Source organism: Phialemonium atrogriseum (genome assembly GCF_030411735.1).
Source record: "Phialemonium atrogriseum strain 8032-3 unplaced genomic scaffold QBC33scaffold_8, whole genome shotgun sequence".
Lineage (NCBI taxonomy): Eukaryota > Fungi > Ascomycota > Sordariomycetes > Cephalothecales > Cephalothecaceae > Phialemonium > Phialemonium atrogriseum.
Genome location: NW_026848145.1, coordinates 429,552 through 453,237, shown reverse-complemented (window position 1 = coordinate 453,237; position 23,686 = coordinate 429,552). Strand labels below are relative to the sequence as shown.

General features: G+C 56.3%; 10 protein-coding genes across 10 annotated transcripts; 6 read left to right on the top strand and 4 right to left on the bottom strand.

Annotated features, from left to right (window-relative positions):
• Nucleotides 1-72: 72 nt before the first annotated feature.
• On the bottom strand, nucleotides 73-1,596 carry QBC33DRAFT_533809 (DNA glycosylase). The gene has a single exon (XM_060427490.1). It carries the CDS (start codon nucleotides 1,381-1,383, stop codon nucleotides 394-396), a length of 990 nt encoding a protein of 329 aa, XP_060285036.1. The 5' UTR covers nucleotides 1,384-1,596; the 3' UTR covers nucleotides 73-393.
• A 1,761-nt stretch (nucleotides 1,597-3,357) lies between these two features.
• QBC33DRAFT_513751 (uncharacterized protein) lies at nucleotides 3,358-4,606 on the bottom strand (the record flags this gene model as incomplete). Its single annotated transcript, XM_060426003.1, has 4 exons — nucleotides 3,358-3,433; nucleotides 3,640-3,652; nucleotides 3,690-4,024; nucleotides 4,392-4,606. 4 exons carry the CDS (start codon nucleotides 4,604-4,606, stop codon nucleotides 3,358-3,360), a joined length of 639 nt encoding a protein of 212 aa, XP_060285035.1.
• Nucleotides 4,607-5,230: 624 nt separating this feature from the next.
• On the bottom strand, nucleotides 5,231-5,848 carry QBC33DRAFT_361627 (uncharacterized protein). Its single transcript, XM_060423925.1, has one exon. The coding sequence runs from the start codon at nucleotides 5,751-5,753 to the stop codon at nucleotides 5,403-5,405; it is 351 nt and encodes a 116-aa protein (XP_060285034.1). The 5' UTR covers nucleotides 5,754-5,848; the 3' UTR covers nucleotides 5,231-5,402.
• Nucleotides 5,849-7,920: 2,072 nt separating this feature from the next.
• Nucleotides 7,921-9,564, top strand: QBC33DRAFT_426299 (S-adenosyl-L-methionine-dependent methyltransferase; the record flags this gene model as incomplete). Its single annotated transcript, XM_060424143.1, has 1 exon — nucleotides 7,921-9,564. A coding segment is annotated over one exon (1,644 nt), but the record flags the coding sequence as incomplete, so codon positions are not given.
• A 331-nt stretch (nucleotides 9,565-9,895) lies between these two features.
• Nucleotides 9,896-10,815, top strand: QBC33DRAFT_533799 (uncharacterized protein). The gene has a single exon (XM_060427489.1). It carries the CDS (start codon nucleotides 9,907-9,909, stop codon nucleotides 10,558-10,560), a length of 654 nt encoding a protein of 217 aa, XP_060285032.1. The 5' UTR covers nucleotides 9,896-9,906; the 3' UTR covers nucleotides 10,561-10,815.
• Nucleotides 10,816-11,732: 917 nt separating this feature from the next.
• QBC33DRAFT_489026 (putative exopolygalacturonase protein) lies at nucleotides 11,733-13,871 on the top strand. Its single transcript, XM_060425441.1, has 5 exons — nucleotides 11,733-12,829; nucleotides 12,891-12,953; nucleotides 13,024-13,470; nucleotides 13,551-13,652; nucleotides 13,724-13,871. Exons 1-5 carry the CDS (start codon nucleotides 12,230-12,232, stop codon nucleotides 13,835-13,837), a joined length of 1,326 nt encoding a protein of 441 aa, XP_060285031.1. The 5' UTR covers nucleotides 11,733-12,229; the 3' UTR covers nucleotides 13,838-13,871.
• A 10-nt stretch (nucleotides 13,872-13,881) lies between these two features.
• On the bottom strand, nucleotides 13,882-15,836 carry QBC33DRAFT_568482 (RNA polymerase II transcription elongation factor-domain-containing protein). Its single transcript, XM_060430513.1, has 2 exons — nucleotides 15,546-15,836; nucleotides 13,882-15,473 (listed from the first exon to the last, which is right to left on the bottom strand). The coding sequence occupies exons 1-2, from the start codon at nucleotides 15,661-15,663 to the stop codon at nucleotides 14,335-14,337; spliced, it is 1,257 nt and encodes a 418-aa protein (XP_060285030.1). The 5' UTR covers nucleotides 15,664-15,836; the 3' UTR covers nucleotides 13,882-14,334.
• A 1,243-nt stretch (nucleotides 15,837-17,079) lies between these two features.
• QBC33DRAFT_361547 (hydrolase 76 protein) lies at nucleotides 17,080-19,029 on the top strand. The gene has a single exon (XM_060423924.1). The coding sequence runs from the start codon at nucleotides 17,176-17,178 to the stop codon at nucleotides 18,787-18,789; it is 1,614 nt and encodes a 537-aa protein (XP_060285029.1). The 5' UTR covers nucleotides 17,080-17,175; the 3' UTR covers nucleotides 18,790-19,029.
• A 957-nt stretch (nucleotides 19,030-19,986) lies between these two features.
• QBC33DRAFT_557579 (cytochrome P450) lies at nucleotides 19,987-21,826 on the top strand (the record flags this gene model as incomplete). Its single annotated transcript, XM_060429814.1, has 3 exons — nucleotides 19,987-21,163; nucleotides 21,267-21,486; nucleotides 21,625-21,826. 3 exons carry the CDS (start codon nucleotides 19,987-19,989, stop codon nucleotides 21,824-21,826), a joined length of 1,599 nt encoding a protein of 532 aa, XP_060285028.1.
• A 1,158-nt stretch (nucleotides 21,827-22,984) lies between these two features.
• QBC33DRAFT_557578 (uncharacterized protein) lies at nucleotides 22,985-23,335 on the top strand (the record flags this gene model as incomplete). The annotated part of the gene is made up of 1 exon (XM_060429813.1): nucleotides 22,985-23,335. The coding sequence occupies one exon, from the start codon at nucleotides 22,985-22,987 to the stop codon at nucleotides 23,333-23,335; it is 351 nt and encodes a 116-aa protein (XP_060285027.1).
• Nucleotides 23,336-23,686: the final 351 nt, after the last annotated feature.

Sequence of the window (23,686 nt, the reverse complement as noted above, 5' to 3'; positions counted from 1 at the left end):
TTATGGAAAATGCTCGGCACGAGCACGCGTCGGAGAAATCTATCAAGATCCCTGCACACTCGACTTTCTTCAGTGATAGTGGGGTATTTGCAGCTGTGCGCAGCTGCCACGGAACCCAAAGAGCTAAGGTATCTGACCTTCCTCAACCTCTCCCTCTCTACAGATCCGTACAATGGAATCAAGGATCTGTCCTGGGATGGCAGAGATTAAAAAAGCTAAGAATCAGGAACCAGATCTGAGCAGAGTGGAGTGAATTTTCTAAGTCGCCAAAACTAGGTACCTAGGTAGGTAGGTATCTTCTTTATAATCTCCTAATCTGGCAGGTCAGAATTTGAGATCCCAGGCACCTTGTCACAAGCAAGCAAGCCATACTCCATTCTCCTCCTAGGGCGGCTACTCCTCCAACGTCTCGGGTGTTCCTTCCATATCCTTGTCTCTGTCCTTGCTTCTGTCAAGCAGGTGCTCAAGGGGGCAGTCTGGCGCCTCATTCCAGTCGCTTGTGCCCGGCTTGGTTGCCTTTCGGCACTTGAAGCATTGTTGGCCATGGCGGATAAAGAGCTGGTGCAACCCGTACTTCAAGTGGTCTGGGACTTTGAACTCGCCGTGGTTGAAGCTGTCCAGTTCAGTGGCTTTTGCGGGGACCCATTCTAGCCATTGGCAGAACCTGTGGACGTGGGTGTCGACTGCAAAGCAGGGGATACGCAAGCAAAAGAGAATGACGCATGCAGCTGTCTTGACTCCGATACCTGGATATTTCAGGAATCCAGCCATGGCATCCTCTCTGTTCATGCTGTGGTAATGATCAAGAGAGAGGATGCTTTGGCTTGCCTTCTCCACCTCCAACGCCTTCTGGCCTTCAGACTCGTTCTCCGCGCCTGCCACAGGGGCGTCTGTCTCCGTGGCCTTGGCTTCCATGTGTGCCTCTGCCCGTGCCATATTCTCCTCATGGACCATGTCCAGAATTGCCTTGATCTGCCCCCCCTTAACCTGTGCGCATCCAGCTGGTTTGATAGCGCCAACGAGATCCTCCAGTGAGGAGAGTCGGACCTTGTTCCAATTGATGCTACCAGCGCCGATGCCATCCTCGAGAATACCGAATTTCTTCACCAACCCTCTAATAGCCTCGTCAGCTCTGGCCATCAGAGTGTTGCCGCTTATGAGCGTTCGCAGCAAGGCATCTAGCACCGAGGGCACTTCACCACACCCAGCAACCTCGAGTGATGGGGCTGGGGCCTTTCGTGGTTGAGTCACATGGCCATGAAGCTCGGTCAGGATTGTGTGGACTTTCTCGCATGCTTCGGGAGTAGGTCCTGATCGGTGTGGGTAAGGTGAGTATCCAGGGGTCAACCCATACGGATTACCAGCGCCCCTTTTGACTCTCATTCTGAAATCGGGATCAGGCTGAGGAACAATCGTAATCTCGGAGGGCTCATCCTTGTTTGATTTGTTGCTTCCCACAGCTGTGGCACACTTCACATTGCTGACACTCGGAGCTTCCGTCTCCTGGTTAACAAGGGCTGTATATTGAGCTGCTTTAGTCGCAGCTCTGGTGATCCTCCGGCGTTTGGCATGACGGCCATCTTCGCCCCCTTCCCCTTCCCCTTCCCCTCCCGTAGGATGTACCTCCTCCTTATCCTCATTTTTGAGCTTCTCACTACCGGTGGCAGCAATTTCTGCGACTGAGCTGCCTTTGGTAGGGGCGTCTTCTTCCTTTGGAGTCTGCGCAGCAACCTTTGTGACCCTCAGGACTAAGCGAGCCTGGCGTGTGGGGCCACCGCCTGTCGTCTTTGTCGCCTTTGCTGTCTCAGCCACCCGGATAGAGCTGGTATCTCGGACATTGGCCGTATCCAAATCATGAGAAGCCTGGGGATGGCCAGTCGCAATCCCAGCTGTAGGCAGTGTGCCCATGCCATGGGGAAGAACATCCCATCCCCCCTTCACTGGTTGAGTGGTTGAGGGAGTTGACCGTTTTCTCTTCGGTCTTGGGGGAGGTTTGGGGCCGTTGACAGCTGGTTTTGGGTCCAGGGGGCTCATGATGGTTGGGCCGATTGCAGCATCTTCAGCGGCAACCTCGGTTGCTTTGTGAGCAGCTGAGCGAGTCCGCATCTTGATGAACACGTGGATAAAGATAGTCGTCTCAGTCTGTTGGAGCAGATATTGTGGACATTGAAGTATAGCCACCAGCACTCAGATGCTGAAGAAGAGGATAAGAGTGGAAGAAGCAGCTCCCAAATAGAGGAGGGGAAATGTGTCTAGGGGATAGAAGAGAACACGGCTCTTCAGATTTCGCCACCTCAAGCTTCCAGTGAATAATAGCCTTCAGGTTGTCTTGAACTGTGATGAATCACGCGGGCAGGGACATCTATGGCCCCGGCAAGTGAGTATGCGAGGGAGGGGTCGATGTGAGGGTTATCAGATTGTCCAGTGTGGAAGGAACGAAGAGGAGTAAAACAGGCAAATAGACGAGACGTATCCCGCGGAAATCGTCACAAACTGCTGTGGCTCAAGGCCCCCGAGGTCACAGCTGTTGCTGTCTATGTCCACGTCTTTGCTTTGAAGATCAGTTGGTGTCATGTTGAGGAATTCCAACTTGCGATTGTGTGCCATGCCTACCTGCAAGGTAGGTGCAAGCTGCGTGTGTGGGGTGTGGCATGAAACCTAAAGTGGAAGGTTCGAGGGGTATGATTGCTTTTGTGGTTGAAGAAGAAAAAAAACTTAAACCTGGGTGACCCAAGATATTGGTATGTACAGTACATACATAGAAACACTTGGAAGGATCAGCTCACTCTAAGGAACCTTCCAAGCTGTCCTGCGGGCCGTGTTCTCTTCCACACTTCCCTAGCCCCTGAGACTCGGATTTTTTTTTTTTTTTTTTTTTTTTTGGGATTGGTGGGGTCAAGACTTCACAACAGTCGGATCTCAAATGGAATATCAGTTTTCAATATGACCGTTTTGCTCTTTATCTGTTTCATTGTTTGCTACCTAATCATCAATCTAACCCTCGCTCTCATCATTGACAAGACAGCGTTGGGAAAGGTTTTCCTTGGCTACGATAGCATGCAGTAGTTAGGTGGTATCTAGGGATCAACCCCAAGCGTCCTGGAATTTCCCCCTTCACTTCGACAGCACCTGTCCCACTTAGAACACGGCGAGGGCAATGAAATGTCGGCTAGGAGGTGTGGATGATGATAATACGGTCGCTCGTTCCCTTACCTACGCATCTTAAGGAGCGTGCCATAGAGGATTGATGTGCTGTACAGTGCAAGGGAATTAGCTAGGACACGGCTGCCATCGAGTCACATTGGCAGTGCTGAGTTGACAGTTCACGGCCAAGAGCGCTGGACTTCAGTATGGACTTCAGTACTGCCGGATAATTCCCCTGAGAATCTCCCCAGAGACCTTGCAAACCCTTGATAGGTATCTCCAACGTAGCCTGCAGAGCAGAAAAGAGCGTTAGCCAACGTTCAGCAAAACGTCTTTCAAGGTAATGGCATTAGGGAGGGTATTTTGAAATCAGTTATTCGTTTTTCCGCAGCAGAATGCTAGGAAGTCGAGGTTATTGACAGTGAAAGGTCATCATTCTCAGTGGGTCGGGGGATAATCGACTGTAGGGGAGCCGCAAATTATTGAATACCGTACCTTTGGGATAATACTTGATTCTGAGCTAGCAGTACGCGGTTTATGATGACGGTAGACGCATGCCAGAGCTGAATCAATGATGAACGAATCAGCCATCCACTGGTCGTCAGAGTGGATAGATGTTTTCGCCGAGAAGACCATCTCCTTGAAGTTATTCTCGAAAATGACCCCGTCGTTGAGCTTGGCTAGGGCAATGTCAGTCTCGCCCATCCAACGCGCTGCAAGCCCAACAGGTGTGCCTGGGTCGCCTTGGACAGCCACGAACGTTCGGGAGGCCTTATCATCTGCCTGGCCAAATTTGTTGGAGTGCTTTTGGTGATGATCCTCCCAGTTAGGGTACCAGCAGGTCAGCCTCTGCTCCCCATGTTCCTCAATAGCACAACATCTGTGACTAAGGAGTAATGTTTCCAGTCCTATCAGTAGAGCTGATCATGGTTCCTGGGGCAAATTTCCCATGACTTCACATGTTCTTCTCCATCGTCGGGCGTTGGAGTTGACGTTGTGTTCGACATGATGAAGGAAAATGAGGAAACAAGGTGGACATGGGCAGATCAAGGGAAAATTTTCGTTACCCACAGCAAAAACCCCACCACGTGACCCAACCCCCTGACAAGTGACAAGGATCATCTAATTGGTATCACCAGTAATTAGTCCGTAAAGGGACGCCTGTTCGTCCTCGCAAGCCTGAAGACAAACTAACCATCCTCGCAACGCCCGTAAAGAAAGGAGACGGCGTGACTGGCAATATTTACAGGGCCACCGCTTCGGCTTCGCGAGTCTCGCGCTCCTTCTGCACTTCCGCAAGCCGTCTCTCCGTGGCCTCGCGAGCCTCGCGCTCCTTCCGCACTTCCGCAAGCCGCCTCTCCATTACCATCCCCAGGTTCCGGAACATGCGCGCCGTCCGCGCCATCTCGCGCTCTGTCATTCCGGGCAGCATTGCAGCCAGTACCCGGGCCTCGTTGACCATGGTGTCGTCTGCTGGGTCGTGATGCGGGACAGCTGCACCTGCTTCCGGTACAGCTGCACCAGCTTTCGGGACAGTTGCGCCAGCCTTTCTCTTTTTGGCGGGAGGCAGGATAGGGGCACTAGAGGCAGCTGCAACAGGTTCGGGATCAAGGCTAGAAAATTGGCCTAGCGGCGAGGGCGTATACGTATTTAGGTACGGCATTACGGCATCCCGTACGGATACATGGGCATCGGCATGTATGGGGTGTATCCCATATTCGGGCCGCTCATCATGCCGCCCATCGGGCCGTTCATGTAGGTGTCCAGGCGCACGGCCGTACTCAGGAGGGCAGTGTGGAGATAGATTTGTGATCTCTCTCCTGAGTCCTGATCGACTTATAATCGACCATATGCAAGCGTCCACTGTCAAGGCCAGCCTCAAACTATGGCATGGGTACCTTGATGCGATGATCATATCATTAATCCCACGAAAGTCATGGACAGTCCGGATGCTCCCTGGGACGAAGGAGAGCCAGGAAAACCCAATTTGAATCGCAGCAGGCAACCAACCACTTCAGCGATTTCCATGGGAATGAGAATCCGATTAAGCCAACCTGTTCGAGACAGCTGACTTGGCAACGTCTTCTTTGTTTCTCTTAGCTTGGCAATTCTTCAGGTCTCAGGTCTATCCTAGAATTCTGGCAGTACGCAAGCAAGGTAGCACTTGAAGAGTAATGTGACTTCAGGCCTCCTCTTTCAAGAGGGAAAGGGGGGGAGCGGGAGAGATTTACTCACCCACCACTCAACAGGTAGCCATTTCAACGCCTGGAAATCCTCTTTGGCTTTCTGACAGCTATGGCGCTCATGGTCCCAAACTCATCCATCCTATAGCCAGTCGGAGACAGTGTGATCTGGAGTTTCTTAAGGTTTGGATAATGCCCCGCTACTGCCTGGGATGGGAGGCTCTGCGTACCACCATGCAAATGGAGTCTTTGCAGATCAGGGACTTGCTTCTCTATAATCGACTTTACTAGGACTCCAGCCGTCTGAAGCCGAAATAGTATGACCCCGTTCCACGGCTCAGCATCTCGAAGCTGCTGCCCCATTGCAGTGCCTTGCAGAGCAACCAGCTGACAGAGCCCCAGATCGACATAGCGCAGTCCTGTCATAAGCGAGATTGATATAACGATACGTTTGGGTAGTAACTGGTTGGGCTGGAAGCTATTTGTGTGGCTCTGTTTGACCTGCAGGATGTCTTCTCTACTTTACACCCCTGATGATTGTCTAGGTGCATTTGCTTGGCCATTTCACCACAACAACAAACTGCTTGCATGATCTCTCTACTTTATATCTGGTTTTTCATGGCCATCTTCCTCTCATTTGTCCGGTATTTGTTGACATCTCCCCCTTCCTGCCTTCCAATATCATCCGCGCCTCCCCTTTCTTTGATCCTTCAGTAGCATATCTAGCCACGCGTTCCAATGGCGCCTGAAGACTTCGGCTTTCCCTCTCCATGTTAAGTCGGGCTGACTCTATCGCCTCATCCCGTGAGCCTCCTGACAGGGATCGAATCCGGTCGTTCTTTCCCGTGCAACCTACAACTTTCGATTGTTCGACCCTCTAACTGTCTAAGCCCTGTGCTGTGGCCCTTTATCGTCAGTGACATACCATCCATTGACGACAACATTCTAGTTTATCGCCCATTTGCCAGCAACAGCTTCTTTACCCCTGAGGCATCTCTCTATCTTGACAGCGTCCTCATCTCGTAGCTGGCCCTAGTAATAGCTTTCTCATTATTCTACCAGCCCAGCGGCTAGTTCTTTGCCGTGCAGTGACAACTTTCCCACTTCTCCACTACCTCTGACAACTGCTTCCTCATATCCTCTTCAGACTCTTGCCATCCCTGGTGACAGTCTTCTCTCTCTTCCCTAATCTTGGCAACTACGTTGGTGCTTATCGCTTCACAGTCGTGACTGACTGCTTCGTCGCTTCCTCACTGATCCCAGCAACAGCTTTCTCATCTCTTCGCCGAATCCAGTAACAACTTTCTCACCCCTTCGCCGAATCTAGTAACTGGTTCCTCATCTTGCTGGGGCTGGTAACTAGGTACTTAGCTACCTCCCGAGGTATATCTTCACCGCCGGGCGACATTTTTCTCACCCTGTCACTGATCACCGGAATCGGTCAGGTACGAATCTCTTGCCCGCCGTGCCTGCCTACGACTACCTTATCATATGCTCACTGACCACAGTGACCAGGTAGGTATGTATGTCTTCACCGCTTACCGGCGGATTTTTCCATCTCCCTCCTAATCCCGGCGGCTGGGTTTTCACCTCCTTACTGAACCCGTCGCAGCTTCCTCTTTGTTTTCCCCTAGCTTCCCCCTCCCCAATCCTCCATCGTGAGGTGAGCCGATTGTACTCTCCTGAAGCCAGACAGTTTTCCCCCTTGGTCATTTGTCAGTGGCGTCCCTGTTTCATATCATCTGCTGTCTCAGGAGACTTCTCTCTCCCGCCCCTGTCTTCGTCTGTCCTCCACCCCCTTCCCGCCAGCGGATCCAGATTATGTCTATTTCTGAACCCAAAGAAGAAGCAAATAATCATTTTCATAGCACTGAGGTTTCCCTTACAGTTCGATACCTTCATCACTGATCTCACAAAGAAGACTGACCAGCTTTCGGAAGATGACCTCAAGAAATATCGACTCCTGCCTGGGCTTCCTTTGAGCCGCAATATTGAAAGGCAAGTAGCTCAAGAGTTGTACCCTCATTTTCCATTCCTCCTCGGAGTGACGATGCGGATATTTATACAGGAGGCTCCCTTCCTGGATCCCTATTCATCCACCATCAGTCCAATTTACCGACCGTTGCACTTTAGATACTGACAGTCCCAAGATAACAGCCCACGAGCGAAGAGGCTCTAATTCCCATCCAACCCTCCCAGCTATCTTGAAAGCTCAAACACGATGGGCGACTCCAAACCCCTGGGGGCGCACCCAGACACCGCAATCGCGGTTGACGACGAGGATGACCTCCAGACCGACAAGGATCGCCAAGTCAACATCATCCAGAGGGCAAGGAAGATCCACGCGGCCCAGCAGCCGGCCTCCCGGAAGAGCCGCAAGGTGAAGAAGGAAGAGGTCGACGCCGAAGACTACGAACAGTCGATGCTGGCCGAAGCGGACCTCGTCAAGGAGATAATGTATGTTGACCTGACCGACGATGGCCCTACCCGCCCACCTCGCGCGCGGAATGCCTCGATTCCCGGCGCTGCTCCTCATGCCCCTGCTGCCGCTGCGCAATCGCCATCGATTCAACTCCACAACTTTGAGTTGGAGATGCCACGTCTCGCCCTGCAAAGTGGGGTGGTGGTGACGAAGGATTCCATCGTCGTGCTCAAGGAGCCGCTCGGCCGGTTCCGAATCCAGTTCCTCAAAGTCCAGGTCATTATCAAGAACAGGCTGAACGGGCGGGTCAGAGTCCGAGGATGGCCCTACACCCGCGCCAGGAACCTCGACGGCCAGCTTATGCGGAAGCTGAACGAGGTGTGCCTGGTCGGCCACATCGACGAGGAGGACCCGAGACCGTGGCTGGAGCAGGCCATCATCGATGTCTACGAGAGCGACATCGAGGGCCTCCGTGTCGGGGGACTGAGGACGACCAATGCGCCCTTCCCCCAGTTCCGCTTTGGCGACGCCGCCTACAGGCTCAAGGGCAAGAGATGGGTTGAGCACCACGAAGTCCTGGTGTGCCGCTACCACCACTATCTGGTCTATCGAGACGTGATCAAGAAGAAGCTGGAGAAGGCCCACCAGTGGGTCCTCATCCACGCCAACGAGGACATGTCAGATGCCGAGTACAAGGTCCGGGACATGGCCAAGACGAACGACTGGCGAGGAGGCAATATCCCGGGGGGTTCGTTCTGCCCGCTGGGCTTCGATCCCGAGGTCATCAGCATCGACGACGACGACGATGAAGACAATAAGGTCACCCTCGACAGGAATGGCAGCGATGCCACCAAGGCCGACGGCCCCAACATGCGCAAGCCGGGCCAGAAGTACACAGTTGGCGACTTGTTCTCCGGTGCCGGCGGCGCGTCTCGGGGCATCCAACAAGCCGGGTTCAAGCTCGTCTTTGCCGTCGACCACTGGAGCGTCGCAGTCACGACGTACCGGGCAAACTTCCCCGAGGTCGACTGCCACCTCATGGAGGTGGACGACTTCACCAAGGATTCGGACATCAACTATCGGGTCGACATCCTGCACCTCTCCCCGCCCTGCCAGGTCTGGTCACCGGCCCATACTATCGCCGGGCAGAACGACGACAAGAACATGGCGGCGCTCATGTCGTGCACCGAAGTAATCGAGCAGATCCGCCCCAGGCTCTTCACGCTGGAGCAGACCTTCGGCATGCTGCACACGCGCTTTGAGCTCTACTTCAACGGCCTCGTCGGCGGCTTCACGGACCACGGTTACTCCGTTCGCTGGGGAGTCATCAACTTCAACACCTGGGGCCTATGCCAGCCGCGGCGCCGGCTCGTCATGGTGGGCGCCTGCCCGGGCCAGGCGCTCCCCGACTTCCCCTCCGCGACGCACAGCCAGGACGGCGCGGGCGGCCTCCTCCCCTTCACGACGTCGCGCGAGGCGCTCGCGCACCTCCGCGCCGGCGACGACCTGCACGACGTGGCGGACATGCCTCGCCTGTGGAACGCGCGCTCCTGGGACCCGGACGCGCCGCTGCCGCACACCATCACGTGCTCGGGCGGGCAGAACCACCACTGGGGCGGGCAGCGCGACTTCACGGCCCGCGAGTACGCCAGCCTGCAGGGGTTCCCCGTCCGGCACCGCTTCCGCGGCGCGTACCTCAAGCGGCAGATCGGCAACGCCTTCCCCCCGAGCATGGCGCGCCGCCTGTTCGGCCACCTGCGGGACTTCCTCGAGCGGGAGGACCGCATGGTCGGGCCGAGGGAGGCGGAGCACGAGTATGTGGAGGGCCGGGAGGTCATTGACCTCGACGACGATGACGACGGAGGTGATAATAGAAGGGATAAGGGGGCGGGCATTGCAAGGCCGGAGAGCGGTGTCGAGGATAGGACGAGCGTCAAGCCGGAGCAAACGCCCAAACCAAGGGCCGGATCAAAGGCAACTGAACTTAGCAGCGACTCGGACGAATCACTACAATTCGTTTCCCAGAGCCGCCGTCGCCGCTCGACTCGGGACCACCGCCGCCGCCCACCGCCCGGCCGCCGGAGCGACAACCCGATCGCCCTGGACGAAGACGAGGACGCCCCCGTTCCCTCCCCCGTCCCGCTAGCAGCCAGAAATATGAAAGTCCAATCTCCCAAACCGGGAGTCCGGACGGAGGAGAGCATCCCCGGCCCAGCCCAACAGAACAGACTCCAATCCGCGAGCCCAGTTGCCGAGACTGCTGCCGTGGCCAGGCAGGCCAGCGACCCCATCATGGACTGGCAGGCACATATCCTATCCCTGGACCCACGAGTCCAGTTCGCAAACGAGGGGACCCCAGGAGGTCCTAGCCCAGCTGGGCATATGCCGTCCCAACCTCCGGCCCCAAGGACCAAAATGACGGATGAAGACACCAGCGACCCTGGCCCGGCCACGCCGGCACCAGGCCGCTCTGTCGATCCAGGGGCAGAGAGGGTGGCCCGCGAGAACGGCGCCCACTCCCCGGCATGGGAGGCGCGAGCCTATTCCGTCGGTACGGCAGCGGAGATGGCCGTCCAGGGGAGCAGAGCCTCCTCTGCAGCCCACCAGGAGAGAGTCCAGTCGGTGGACGAATGGGTGGATATGGTGGTCCAGGAGGATGGCGCCGCTCACACAGCCCCCCCAACCCGCCAGGCGCGAGCCAACCCCGTCGATCTGGGAGTTGACATTGCTGATGAGGTGTCAGACTCTGAGACTGTCCGGGGTGAGGAGTTGGTGTCGGACAGTATGGAAATCGATAGCGGCACCCGCTAAGGGAGGGAGGGGCACAAGAAAGAGCACCGGGGTAATTGCGTCAGACGAGTTCGGACAAGCTATGCTGCCCGGCGCAGCCCAAGTGTCAGAGTCTTGAATGTGACTGTTTGAGTTGAGAACGGGAAGATTAATATTTCGTCCGTAGGCAGACGCCCCGGTGAACAAGTCGTTTGTAGTCGCCCGAAAAAGATCGGTAGGGCGGTGTCGACAAATTCGTAAAGGGAGCCCTTTGGTGTCTCTTTTGTCCGGCTGGTGGCCCGTCTGTGTCTCATTGGTGTCCCATCACCCCATCATCTCGTCTTCCTGTCGTCGTCCCGTCATTGCGCCATTCACTTCTGTTTCGATAGTTCTAGGGGGTCATAACCAAAATGTAATACCTACAGCCTCTGACATGCCCTCTGTTATTAGCCCTTCCTCAGCTTGATGGCGCTTGTGATTGGGTGAGCATTTGGGAAAGGATATCTCTAGACTGCCTGCGGCAACCATGACTTCGTTCAATCTCCCCTCGAACCCCTCTACCCCTTACTCAGCCAGCATACGCCAGTCCCCTCGAATACAGAGCATATTCGTTCCGAAGGTCAAAGCGAAGTTCGCTTTCGTGTCATCCTGGGCCACGTAGAATAGTCCCAGCTGCGGGTCGGGTTAGGCGTCCTTCTCTGCATCACTTGTATGTCTGAGCCGGGGCCGAACTGCACTAAAGCCAAGGTAAACCACGCTCGTGGAAGTGGAGATGAAGTCTAGCATCTCGGCCCCGGATACTGAGGCAAGGCTCGAAACGGCGGACCCAAGGCCCATGACAGAGAGAGATGCGGGGAGGAGCTGTGGTTGACGTGCATAGTCTATGCCACCTTTGCCGCACCTATCATAGCTGGGACCCTGGCCGTGGAACGGGGAGAATGTATCACGAATGCTGTTAGCTAGGCATGGGCATATCCCAAACTGGGGGTAAGCGGCAACGGGTAAGGCTAGCCTGGGAGGGGAGTAGATAGTATATCAATAGTAGAGGAGGGTAGGAGGAACTACCTAGTTAGGCTTGTTCAATTTTCCGCGAAGGAGAATCCACAGGCGGGTATTTCTCCGGGAGGGGGGGGGCGGTGGAGGACAACTTTAAAGATGGAGAAGCGCAATGGCCCCTGAGAAGATCACACTACGTACCTCGGTACCTTCTTAGTGTTTGTTTGTCTGTTGGAGAATGGGGTATTCCCACAAGCGGGAAGGTAGGTTCCATGTGGATTAGGTTGGGGAGGTTGGGTACTCCGCACCTATCCAACGAGGGAACCTGCCACTAAGCAGGTATCCCCATTCCCCATGCTCCACAAGAGTTCGAACTGCCAAGGGACCACCATGTTCAGGGCAGGCATCCAGGGTAGGAACACTAGCGACCAAGACTGTACACTAGACGACCGTCTCCTCGCCGAGCTCCTCACTGACGGAAAAATTCGTCTCCATGGCGCCAACCCGTCGATAGTCTAGGTACACTACCTGCATCGTCTCCGCAGACACGCCCCAACTACATGGGTAGGGAGGCTGGTGATGACGATGTTGAGCGAGGATGAGAGCCTCAGAGATGTGTCTCGCCCATGCCTTTAATACGACCATGGCAGCCGCCCCAGAGACGTGGCCATGAGGTGAGGAACTGCACACCTGTAAACACCTACCTCCATTTGCCATGTTCCAACCCTCGAGTGCTCTCGCCGTCGCCTGTCTGGCCGCAGCGGCCAATGCGGTCATCAGCCCCTTCAAGGGTCTGCCGGTCATCGAGCGTCCCGAAGTCAAGGCGTGGCCTCTCAGTCCTGGAAAGCCACACGCCGTGTCGCCCCCCCGGGATCCCAACAGGTACTGCTTCGTCAGGCCGAGCTGCAAAGCCGGCAACGACGACGCGCCCAAGATCCTGAGGGCATTCCACGAGTGCAACAATGGCGGCACCGTGGTCCTCGACGCCACCTACACCATCGCGTCTCCTCTCGACTTGACCTTCCTGGACAGCGTCGACATGGTTATCTCGGGCACCATCAACTTCAGCAGCGACGTGAACTACTGGGTCGAGCACACTTTCAAGTATCCCTTCCAGGACTCCTCGTCCATGTGGAGGATCGGCGGCAGGGACGTCAACATCTACGGCGGCGGGGTCGGCCTGATCAACGGGAACGGCCAGAACTGGTATGACGCCTTTGCCAAGAACCCGACCCTGCTGAGGCCCATTCTCCTTGTTCTGGATGGCCTTCACGGCGGCTCCGTGTCTGGTCTGCGCATGGTCAACTCGCCAAACGTGAGTGGTCCTGCGAGTCGTTGTAGACGGAGGTAGATTCCCAACTCTGACACCTTGCCAGTGGTTCAACATCATTGCGAACAGCACAGATATCATCGTCAGTGATCTCGATATCAACGTCAAGGTAAGAAGAAAAACCCCCCCTTTGCCGTCTCGAACGGTCACAAAGACACCAACTAAGACCAGCCCGGCAGAGCACAAGCTCCAATCCAGCCAAGAACACGGACGGATGGGACACGTACCGGTCCGACTCGGTGGTGATCCAGAACTCCGTCGTCCACAACGGCGACGACTGCGTGTCCTTCAAGCCCAACAGCACCAACGTCGTGATCCAGGGGCTCCAGTGCTTCGGCTCGCACGGCATCTCAGTCGGGTCTCTGGGCCAGTACATCGACTCGTTCGACATCGTGGAGAACTTGTACATCTACAACATCTCCATGTCCGACGCCTCGGACGGCGCGCGCATCAAGGTCTGGCCGGGCATCGACTCCGACTTCCAGCCGGGCCTCTCGGGCGGCGGCGGCTCCGGCTACGTCCGTAACGTCACCTACGACGGCATGAAAAACACCAACAACGAGTGGGCCATCGAGCTCACCCAGTGCTACGGCCAGAAGAACCAGACCCTGTGCAACATGTATCCGGTATGTTATGTCGCTCCCTCCGACTAACCCTCTTGGAGAGAAGACACATCACCCCTCTGACAGAAAGGATGCTCTGCTAGGCGAACTTGACCATCTCGGACATCACGTTCAAGAACTTCTGGGGAACCGCGTCGAAGAAGCACGACCCCAAGGTCGGGACCCTGGTCTGCAGCAGCCCGGATGTAAGTTTCCTGCCCCCCCCTGGCCCCCTAGCAGGATATATAGCCACAGCTCGAACTGACCCCCGGACCAGAGATGCTGGGACATCCGAGCCCAGAACATCACCGTCACTCCTCCCAGCGGCAAGACGGCTCAGTGGGAGTGCATCAACATGGACAAGTCGCAGCTTGATATCAACTGTGTGTAAAGCCACAAAAGAACAGACCCAACCGGGGAGAAAGACATGAGAGGTCCAAAAAAAATTCGTCAATTCCTCTGCTCTCTCTAGTTATCTAGATAGTCGTAATTCATAGTGCCTATTCCAATATGCTGTATAGGTGGCAATCGTAACCTGCTCTCCCTCCAGCAGCTCGCTATCTGTCATAATTTTAAGCCAAAGAAGCTGTTCCATCCAGAACAAGCCAATGCATCAAACGCCAAGATATCCCCCGACCCCAGTCTGTAGAACAGGCGGATTACATGGGGTGATAAATAGGATGAATGTAATCCAGGCCGGTATTCTGTAATAGTTGGTCGTTACCCTGGACCAAAAAGTCATCCCCCAACTCCGGCTACAACCGTGACACTCGTGTTCTTGGAATAAAGAGAAGATGAGAAGGGAAAAAAAGGAGCGAAAGAAGAAAAACAAAGTTAGAGCCAAGAAAAAGGGACAGAAGCCATTCGAACCCACCCCACAGGCCGTGCTCAATCCTCCTCGCTGACCGAGCTCTCCGAGTCGATATCCATGCCGCCGCTCGCCTTCTGGAACTCCCTCTCCAGCTCGGCCTCCAGGTCCGCCTCCAGGTCGGCGTCGGCGTCCGCATCCGCATCGGCGCCGTACGGAGCGGCGGCGTACGGCTGGTACTGCTGCTGCTGCCCGCCGAACTGCTGCATCCCCAGCCCGCTCTGCTGCTGCTGCTGCTGCAGCGTCTGGGTGCCAGGATTCGCCGGGCTGGGCAGCGCAAACGCGCCGATGCGGGCGCCCTGCCCGGCCCCGCGACCGTCTTGGTCATCGTTGTCGTCCTCCTCTTCCTCCTCGTCATCCTCGACATCGCCCAGGGCATCGTCCTCGAACTCGGCATCCGCATCCGCGTCCGCATCGGCATCTGCGTCAGCGTCGCCATCGGCATCCTCGTCCTCGTCGACGCCGCGAACAAAGTCGCTGAACCGCCGCCCGATCATCTGCGCCGGGAACGCGGGGCTGAAGTCGGTCGTCGACGGCGGCGCGCCGCCGGGGTACTCGATCGTCAGCCCGCCGTCGTCGTCCTCCTCCTCCTCTTCGTCGTCGGGATCCGGCTCGCGGCCGCGGGGCTTGGGCGGTGGCGGTGGCGGTGGTGCCGCGGCCGCCTTGGGCGTTGGTACCGGGAGGGTCAGCGAGACGGTCTTTGCCTTGTCGGGCTTGCGCGCCGCCGTGTCCTTGGGGTTGCGGAGCGCCGAGGTCGGCTTCGCCTTGTTGGCCTTTGCCGCCGCCGGCGTGGGTTTGCCGTCGCCCTTGTCGAGGGGACTCTTCTGGGATTTGCTGGTGCTGCTGCTGCTAGCGGTGCTGCTTGTCTGGGGGACTTCGAGGGGCGGGAACTCCTTCCGGAGGCTCTCTGTGTCCGAATTGGTAGGCGTCCGGGTCACGTTCATGTGGAACATTGAGTCGAGGCGGTGCAGCACCAGGACCTTGCGGGCTGGGTCGAAGACGAGGACGTACTGTCCGTCGTTGGTGGTGCGTGCGCCATTGAAGGCGTACTTGTCGCCCTTGTCGTCGAACCCGAGGTTGAAGGATCCATCTTTGGCCGACTGCTTTAACCGCGCAGTGCTTGGGGCGATGTCTGAGGAGAGGGCGGGTTTGTGGTTGTCTGTACCATTTTGCATCAGTCAGCCTCGTGATCAGCTCGGAGTGGAAAAAGCCTCGATCGGCAATTGCTTACACCTGATGCCAGTGTAGGACTCCTTGGAGGGCTTCCCGAGAAGGGCATCGCTGAGGACTATAGGGTATTTGCCCGGTTTTGTGGGATCGATGATCCCCTGCGCCGTCGACGCAGACATGGCAGAGAGGATCGTTTGGATCGGTTGTATAGCAACTGGTTGGTAGCTGAGGTGGAGTTGGGAAAGCTGAGCTGCTGGGCAGAGAGGGGGAGATGATTGCCAATGGTTGTTGGTTGAAAAGGTGTGGAGGCAGGACAATGGGCACTGAATTGCAGGCGGCAGATCGCCCTCGCTAGGGGGGTACTGCATGTGCTACAGCCACCTTTGTGACCAACGCCCCAGCACAGGCCACAGGGTCCAGTTCATGTCGGTATCCGTAAATATTTACAACCGTATCTATTCCGTACTCCGTACATACCTACGCATGGTGGACAGCAACATGGACTTCTCCAATGCCTTTCCTGCTTTGCTCCGACATGTATTATACATTACAATACAGACGGACTACGGATTTCATATTCTCTCTGTAATTCTTCAGTTTTGCGGGCTAACCCCAAGTAAGGTTCCCGGGTTATTCGGGGTTTTTGGTTTGACACCGTCACGCACGATCACAGACGCAGGAAAGAGCGACACTCAGCATGGGAAGGCTAACCTTCTACGCATGTAGAAGCTAAGAATCGACCCCGATCTGGTTCGTAACTGCACAGATCGGTCAGTAGAGCGAACTCTATATCGACCGTTGCTTCCGAGAATTCCGCCGTACTAAATGCTGTAGCCGTTGCCCGCCCAAGGGTCGGCCCAAAACCATGGTTTGCGCCATTAAAGCTCCCACTCTAGCTTCGGGTTGGACTGCTGGAAGGCAGGTTTCTCTCGTCATATTCTGGGCCTTTCGCCTCCAATTGACCCACACTAGTAGTGGTCGAGACCGTATGTAGTCACCCAAAAACTCCCAACCCGCTGCTCCAGTCGAGCTGCTGCCGTGGTGACATCAACTCTCCAGTTCCGCTGCCCGCTAGGTGACCTGGTTCCACAGCTCGCAAAGGGCGGCCTTGTTGGCGGCTCCTTTTAGACTCTCTCTTCTCTTGTGTTCTTCGGTTTCTCTCTTGCATTCATTTTGCAACTCATGCTCCTGCTCATGTTCATGCTCTTGTCCTGATCGATCGAGGACCCTTCAACCCTTCGACCCTTGGTACAGTTGCATCACCCCTCCTTTCCGATAATGTGGGGTTGGGCCCGAATCGCCGGCGCAGCCGTATGGGCTCTCGGGCTCCTGGCTACCACCCAAAATGCCGCCGTGGCCTATAATTTGGATGTCGGCTCTCCAGGTGAGCCTCCTGTTCTAAGCCTCCGGATGCCTCGGCTTTGTCGATTTATTTTGGGTCAGAGTTGTGTTGTGTTGATCGAAGCTGATCGCCTGCAGATTCCCTCAAAAGTACGGCCAAGTCCATGGCCCAGGATATGATGTCATTCTATAGTGGAAACGAGCCGGGGGGTACACCGGGTCTATTACCCCAGCCGTACTACTGTAGGTTTCCGTTCCCGAATGTCACCCCCCCGTAAAATCGGGCCAGGGCATTTTTTGTCATTTATTAACCAACACGGTGCTTCGCAGGGTGGGAGGCTGGTGCCCTCATGGGCGCCCTAGTCGATTACTGGTATTACACGGGGGATGACACATACAACGATGTGACGCAGCAGGGCTTGCTCTTCCAGGTCGGCCCCGGGAACGATTATATGCCGCCAAATCAGAGCTTGACCGAGGGGAACGACGATCAGGGGTTCTGGGGCATGGCCGTCATGACGGCGGCCGAGTACAACTTCCAAGACCCGCCGCCAGACCAGCCGCAGTGGCTGGCCCTCGCCCAGGCCGTCTTCAACACCCAGGCCGCCCGCTGGGACACGACCGAGTGCGGCGGCGGCCTGCGGTGGCAGATCTTCACGTGGAACAACGGCTACGACTACAAGAACTCCATCTCTCAGGCCTGCTTCTTCAACCTCGCTGCCCGCCTCGCCCGTTACACGGGGAACCAGTCGTACGCTGACTGGGCCGACAAGACGTGGGACTGGATGGTCGACACGGGCCTGATCGATGTGAGCACCTACGACATAGTTGATGGTATGCACGTCAACAACTGCTCCCAGTTCACGCCCTACCAGTGGTCCTACAACGTCGGCGGCTTCCTCATTGGCGCCGCCGCCATGTACAACTTCACCGAGGGCAGCGAGCGTGAGACGTGGCGGGACCGCGTCGACGGCCTTCTCAACGGTACAAACGTCTTCTTCAAGAACGGCGTCATGACCGAGGTTGCCTGCGAGCCCGTCAACCTCTGCAACATCGACCAGCAGAGCTTCAAGGCCTACCTGTCGCGCTGGATGGCCGCCACCACCAAGTGGGCCCCTTGGACCTACGACCGCGTCAAGCCGCTGATGGCGACGTCGGCCGTCGCCGCCGCCTCGCAGTGCCTGGGCGGCTCCAACGGCCGCATGTGCGGGCTCAAATGGACCGACAATGGCAAGTACGACGGCTCGACCGGCGTGGGCCAGCAGATGTCCGCCATGGAGATCGTCCTGGCCAACCTGGTCACCGACTCGTCCCCGCCCGTCACCAACAGTACCGGCGGCACGAGCCAGGGCGACCCCTCCGCCGGCGGCTCCGACGTCGGCCGCACAGACCCCTTAAGCACCTTCCCGCCCATCACGACGGGCGACCGCGCCGGCGCCTGGATCCTCACCCTCGTCGTGATCGCCGCCCTCGTCGCCGGCTGCATCTTTGTCCTCCTCGACGAGACGAGCCCCAAGACCGTCCGCCAGCGGTGGGCAGGGCTCCCGCCCATGATGACGACCACCGCCGCCGGCCTGCTGCGGAAACGGCCCGGGAGGAGGCCGCCGCCGCCATCGTCGCCGTCGGGTCTGGCTGGTGCCGGCTTTGAGGACACCAAGGAGATTGAGCGGTCGGACAGCGACGACCGCAGCTCTGGGTCGCAGGTGGGGTGGGCCATGGCGACGCCCGAACCCGAGCCGCGCGCCGGCGCCCCCGTGGAGGAGCTGTCGTCGTACTACCAGCACCGCAGCGCGAGGGCGGCGGGGCCCGGGCCGATCGAGCGGCCCGCCGCCCTCCGGCTGCCGCCGATGGTGGCGAGGGACCACAGGGCGTCGTACCCGGGGACCAGGGCGAGGAAGCCGCTGCGGAAGAGGCTGGCGTCGGATGTGAGGGTTGGCGTTACGGGCGTGAACGGCCGTGTTTAGATGTATCAGTATTAATCATGTCTACTACACTGGGAATGGGGGTTAGGGTTTCACGGAATGGCATGGGTTCTTGGGGGGAAAGAGGTGTCTTGATATTTCGGCGGCGTTCGTTGGGAAAGGGGTTTCAAAAGGCTGACCATCTCTGGGCGGTGGGATTATCGGCATCCTTTGGGGAACTCATGATTCATTGGTTCATACGGGTTCGGTTGGGTGGGCTTGTCCCTGGTTTTTCTACACAGCATTGGTCCTGGTTACATCATGATCCATACGACAACGGAAAATGGAAAAAGGGGGTCTGGGATGGGAACTCGGCTTGGGGCGCCGTTGTGTATAGATTACATACATTGATAGACTGTATCAATGGGTCGCCGCCTATCTATATTTTGCAAGCCAGTCCTCCTTCTGTTTGATGGCTCGCCGGTTGGTGACAGTACGGGTGCGATATTGACTAAGGGGTAAGTTGCGTCACTCGCTCGGCAGTATGAGCGCCGTTACTTGCATAACCTACCGAGGTGGATGTCGTGCGTCATGTCGGCGGCCCATGTCTGTCACGACTGTAACCCCGCTTCTTCTGTGTGAATCAGTTGAGATGCTCTTTAGACATGTGATCTCTTGACCTTACCTTCAATAGTACACCAAAGTAACCAGGGGTTAGGGTTGGATTTCTGTAGGTTTATCCCATGATGGCGGTATTTGTTCGTCTTGCATTCCTTGCTCCAGTAGGACGATTAAACTCCAACTCGAGACTGATGAAATATGGAGGGATATCTGTTGGTGGCCTCAAGTCACGGTTCCAAGTGTTTTGGTGATGGGCAAGCTGGGCTGTACAAACTCCATAGGTACAGTACCTTACCTATCAGCCAGTGCCTCGGAAACCCCACGTCCAATACGACGATCCCGGGTTGTAAATGGAGGGTGAGGAGGCAGACGTCCTCCCTTTTCGAACCTCTTTCGTATATTCCACCTATCGCTCCCCTTGTCATCGTCGGTCCGTCTTGACCTTGTATGAAGTGGTGTTCTTACTAACGGCTTCAACTGGTTCTCTCGGGAAAAGTGCCGTGACAGTCAGCTTCTGAAAAGAGAATGATGATTCTGCTTCTCATCAAGCAGAATCACCGATCACGAACCTTCTCTCTGTTGTAGGCATTCAACAGCCTACATCCTTCTCTCGCATTTGTTGGCGCATCCGCCCTCGATATGGATCACGCAACGCAATACCTCTGCTTGGCAGTCCTGACGCTGCCCCTAACTGTCTGGTCTCTATACCAGACTTGGGGCGTCCTGCAAAGGCCTGACTTATCCCTCACCTCTCTCATGCTACGCTTGGGCCTCGTCGTCGCCACCAGCAAGCTCTCGCTCACCCTCATCAACAAGTTCCGCTTCCACCTCCGGGCCCGGTCTCTAGGCTGCGGCTCCGCACCCGTCTGCCGCTCCCGGGACCCCATCCTAGGCCTAGGCCATTTCCTGGAGTCCCTGCGCGCTAACAGGCGAAACAAGCTCCTCGAGCTGCTGGCGGCGCGCTTCGAGCGCCACGGCGCCACGTACTACTTCCTCGCCCTCGGGCGCTGGCTGCTGCTGACCAACGAGCCCGAGAACGTAAAGGCCATCCTCGCCACCCGCATGGACGACTGGCCCATCGCGGGGCCCCGCCTGCTCGCCGTGCTGCCCGTGCTCGGCGCCCGGAGCGTCTTCTCCAGCAACGGCGCCGAGTGGCGCCACGCGCGCGCCATGATACGCCCCGCGTTTGTGCGCGACCAGGTCGCGGACCTGCGGTGCTTCGAGCGGCACGTCGGGAACCTGGTTGGGAAGATGCCCGGGGATGGGGCCACGTTCGATCTGCAGAAGCTGCTGCTGGACATGACGATGGATTCGTCGACAGATTTCATGCTGGGGTATTCGACGAACATGCTTACGGACCCGTCGCCCGAGGCGCGTCAGTTCATTGAGGATTTCGAGTTCGCGAGCCACGAGAGTGCCCGGAGGGCAAGGCTGGGGCAGATCCTGACCCGGCTGCCTCACAGGCGGCTGGACGAGAGCGTCGAGCGGCTGAAGAGGTTTGTCCGGTTCTATCTGGCGAAGGCGGTTGCCGAGGGCAGCGAGAAGAGAGCAGAAGCAAAGGCCCGGGACTATGTCTTTCTGGACGAGCTGCTCAAGTCCGGGGCCTCGGAGCAGTTCATCGTCGACCAGATACTCTCCATCATCGTCGCCGGGCGGGACACGACTGCAAATGCCATGACTGCGGTTTTCTGGTATCTCGCCCGCAACCCGGATGCTGTCGCGAAGATGAGGGGGGAGATCGCAGATGTGGGTGAGGAGAATCCCACCTGGGAGCAGCTCAGGGGGATGAGGTATCTGAACAATATCATCAAGGAAGGTACGTGGCCGGGCCCACCGCCATTGTTAACTTCATATTCCAGTTGAACCTAGGACGGGTATCTAGTTGATAGGTAACCTCGCTTACTGTGTTACGTTCGCAGCTCTTCGCCTCTGCCCTCCCGTGGCCACAAACGCGCGAACTGCGAATAAAGACACCGTCCTCCCCCGAGGCGGCGGGCCAGACGGGCAGCAACCCATCCTTGTCCCCAAGGGGACATCCGTTCGCTGGTCATTGTACAGCATGCACAGACGCAAGGACATCTATGGGCCGGATGCTGAAGAGTTCCGGCCCGAGAGATGGGACTCTGATTTGCGAGTTGGGTAAGACGTCGCTTCCTTTCCAGGCCGGATCCTCTGGATATCACTCCTTTTCTTTAGTCGTGGCCTTGAGGGTGGATTTTCCGTGTTTGCTGCCCAGTCCACAACCGCTGATCGCTAATCATGTACTACGCTTCACAGGTGGGAGTACATCCCCTTCCATGGCGGGCCGCGCATCTGCCTTGGCCAGCAGTTCGCCCTCACCCAGATGGCGTACACTCTCTATCGCGTATTTCAGCGTTTCAAGGCTATTGAGGCGCGGGATAGGCGGCCGATGAGACTGCAGCTGAGCCTCACTGCTTCATTCGCATATGGTTGCTTGGTTGGGATGACGCTGGCTTGAGGATGATCTCGTCGAGTATTCTCCTTTTCTCCTCGTCATCATCAGCTGGATTTTTGTCTCGGCTCTTGGGCGCTCTAGTTTTGATCATAGCTCTGATTCCCGTTTTCTGTTTCCCGTCGGTGTTTAAATGGAGAGCGGACATGCGACCTGCCTGGTCAGGGCAGAGATGTCATCATTAACCTAGGTACCAAGTTCACAGCGGAACTTTCTCTCTGCAGGTACCCGATGTGTCTTCATTGAGTACCCCTTATATCCTATCCTCCAGTTGAGCCTCCTTCACAGGAGTACAGGGCGCATCTCTGGGGCTAACTATGATGATATTTGCTTTGTTTGCACTTCCTCCTATCAGGTGTCTCTCAACCTCACAAGTAGGATAATCCGACCGGCAGGAAGATGGCTGGAACGCTTCGATTACCAGGGCAACTGTAGCTGTGATATTACCTGTGAGATTCAGTTGTTGCAGCTGGTGAAGAACACTGAGCACTATTCAGGTGAATAAACCCTTAAACATCCATACCTAATACCGTGTTCTGTCCAGGTATGTGTATCTCACCTAGGAATGGCTTTCCCTAATATACCCCTGAGGTGAATCTGAGATGAATCTGAAAATCACACAAATATGAAGAGAAAATGAAAAATACTGAGGTACCTTCAGAACCTACTCCTAGCATAGAAACCGCCGTGCTCCTGGCTAACTTACCTAGTGACAACAATCTCGGCGCGCCTCCATCACCAAACCTCCACACACAACCTCCTCCTTCGGCTGGACCGTCACCGCACCACATCGCCTACAAGGAGGAGTGTAACACGTCTTGCCTCAAAGGTTAGTATATTTCTGGAATTATCAGTTACCTCTGCCTTTGTAAGGAAGGCAGCGGCGTCCCTCTCCGCTACCTGCTTCCTTCTCCTGACTCCTTCATTCCTGCTGGGATTTCAAGTGGGAGAGAGATCACTTCCGCTACCTATCTCCCTTTGACCCTCACAAGCAGCCTACTGTTCATCATCAAAGCATGAGAAAAAAGAAATAGCATTGTCTAACCAATTGCAGTCACCCAGACCATAAGCTTCGCCGCGTCAGCACGCGTTACCCTACCCCTTTCGAAGCACGTAGGCACACCGCAGCAGCTACTATTTGAGGCAAGCAACAGATACATCAAGATGTCCTCGAACAACAGCGTCATTGAAAGTGCCACCACTGCGAATGCCGCCGCTACGGCAGCTGGGGACACTCTAAACCCCGACTGGATCCATTATGGCCTCACCGGGATGCAGATCCTCACCATCTTCTCCGTGATCATGGGCTGCAGCGTGGCCCTATACCTGGCCTTCCACCTGCTTCGCGTGCACTACACTCGGCGGACCTGGGTGAAAAAACCCCCCGTGGCCCAGGGGCCAGGACTCATCCCCTATGAGCTCGCCGAGATCCGCATCCCCGGGCCATTCATCGTTCAGGAGATTCCCCCGCCGCCTCCCCTGGCCTACTATAGGCCTCACAAATGCCGCTGCTGAAAGCCTTCACTATGGGGTATATGAGCCGGGCATATCGAGTGGATTGCCTTGGATATGTGGCTGGCCACAATCCCGTCAGTGGAATATTTTTCCAACTTAGGGGTATGTATGTATGCTCCTTGCTCCTCACTGGCACCTCCTATCTTCTCCTCAACCCTTTCTACTCACCCTCTCTTTATTTTATTGTCCCTTTCAGCGGCTCCGTATCTCTCCCAGGTTCCGACTCAAGCCCCTGGATTGGAGCCACTGCGGCTGAGCACAACTCGGCCTGAATAAGACATGTCAATTTCACGGCAAGCGTCCCGATTTGAGAAAATATTGATACTGATACTCCGTTGGACAGGCAACCTG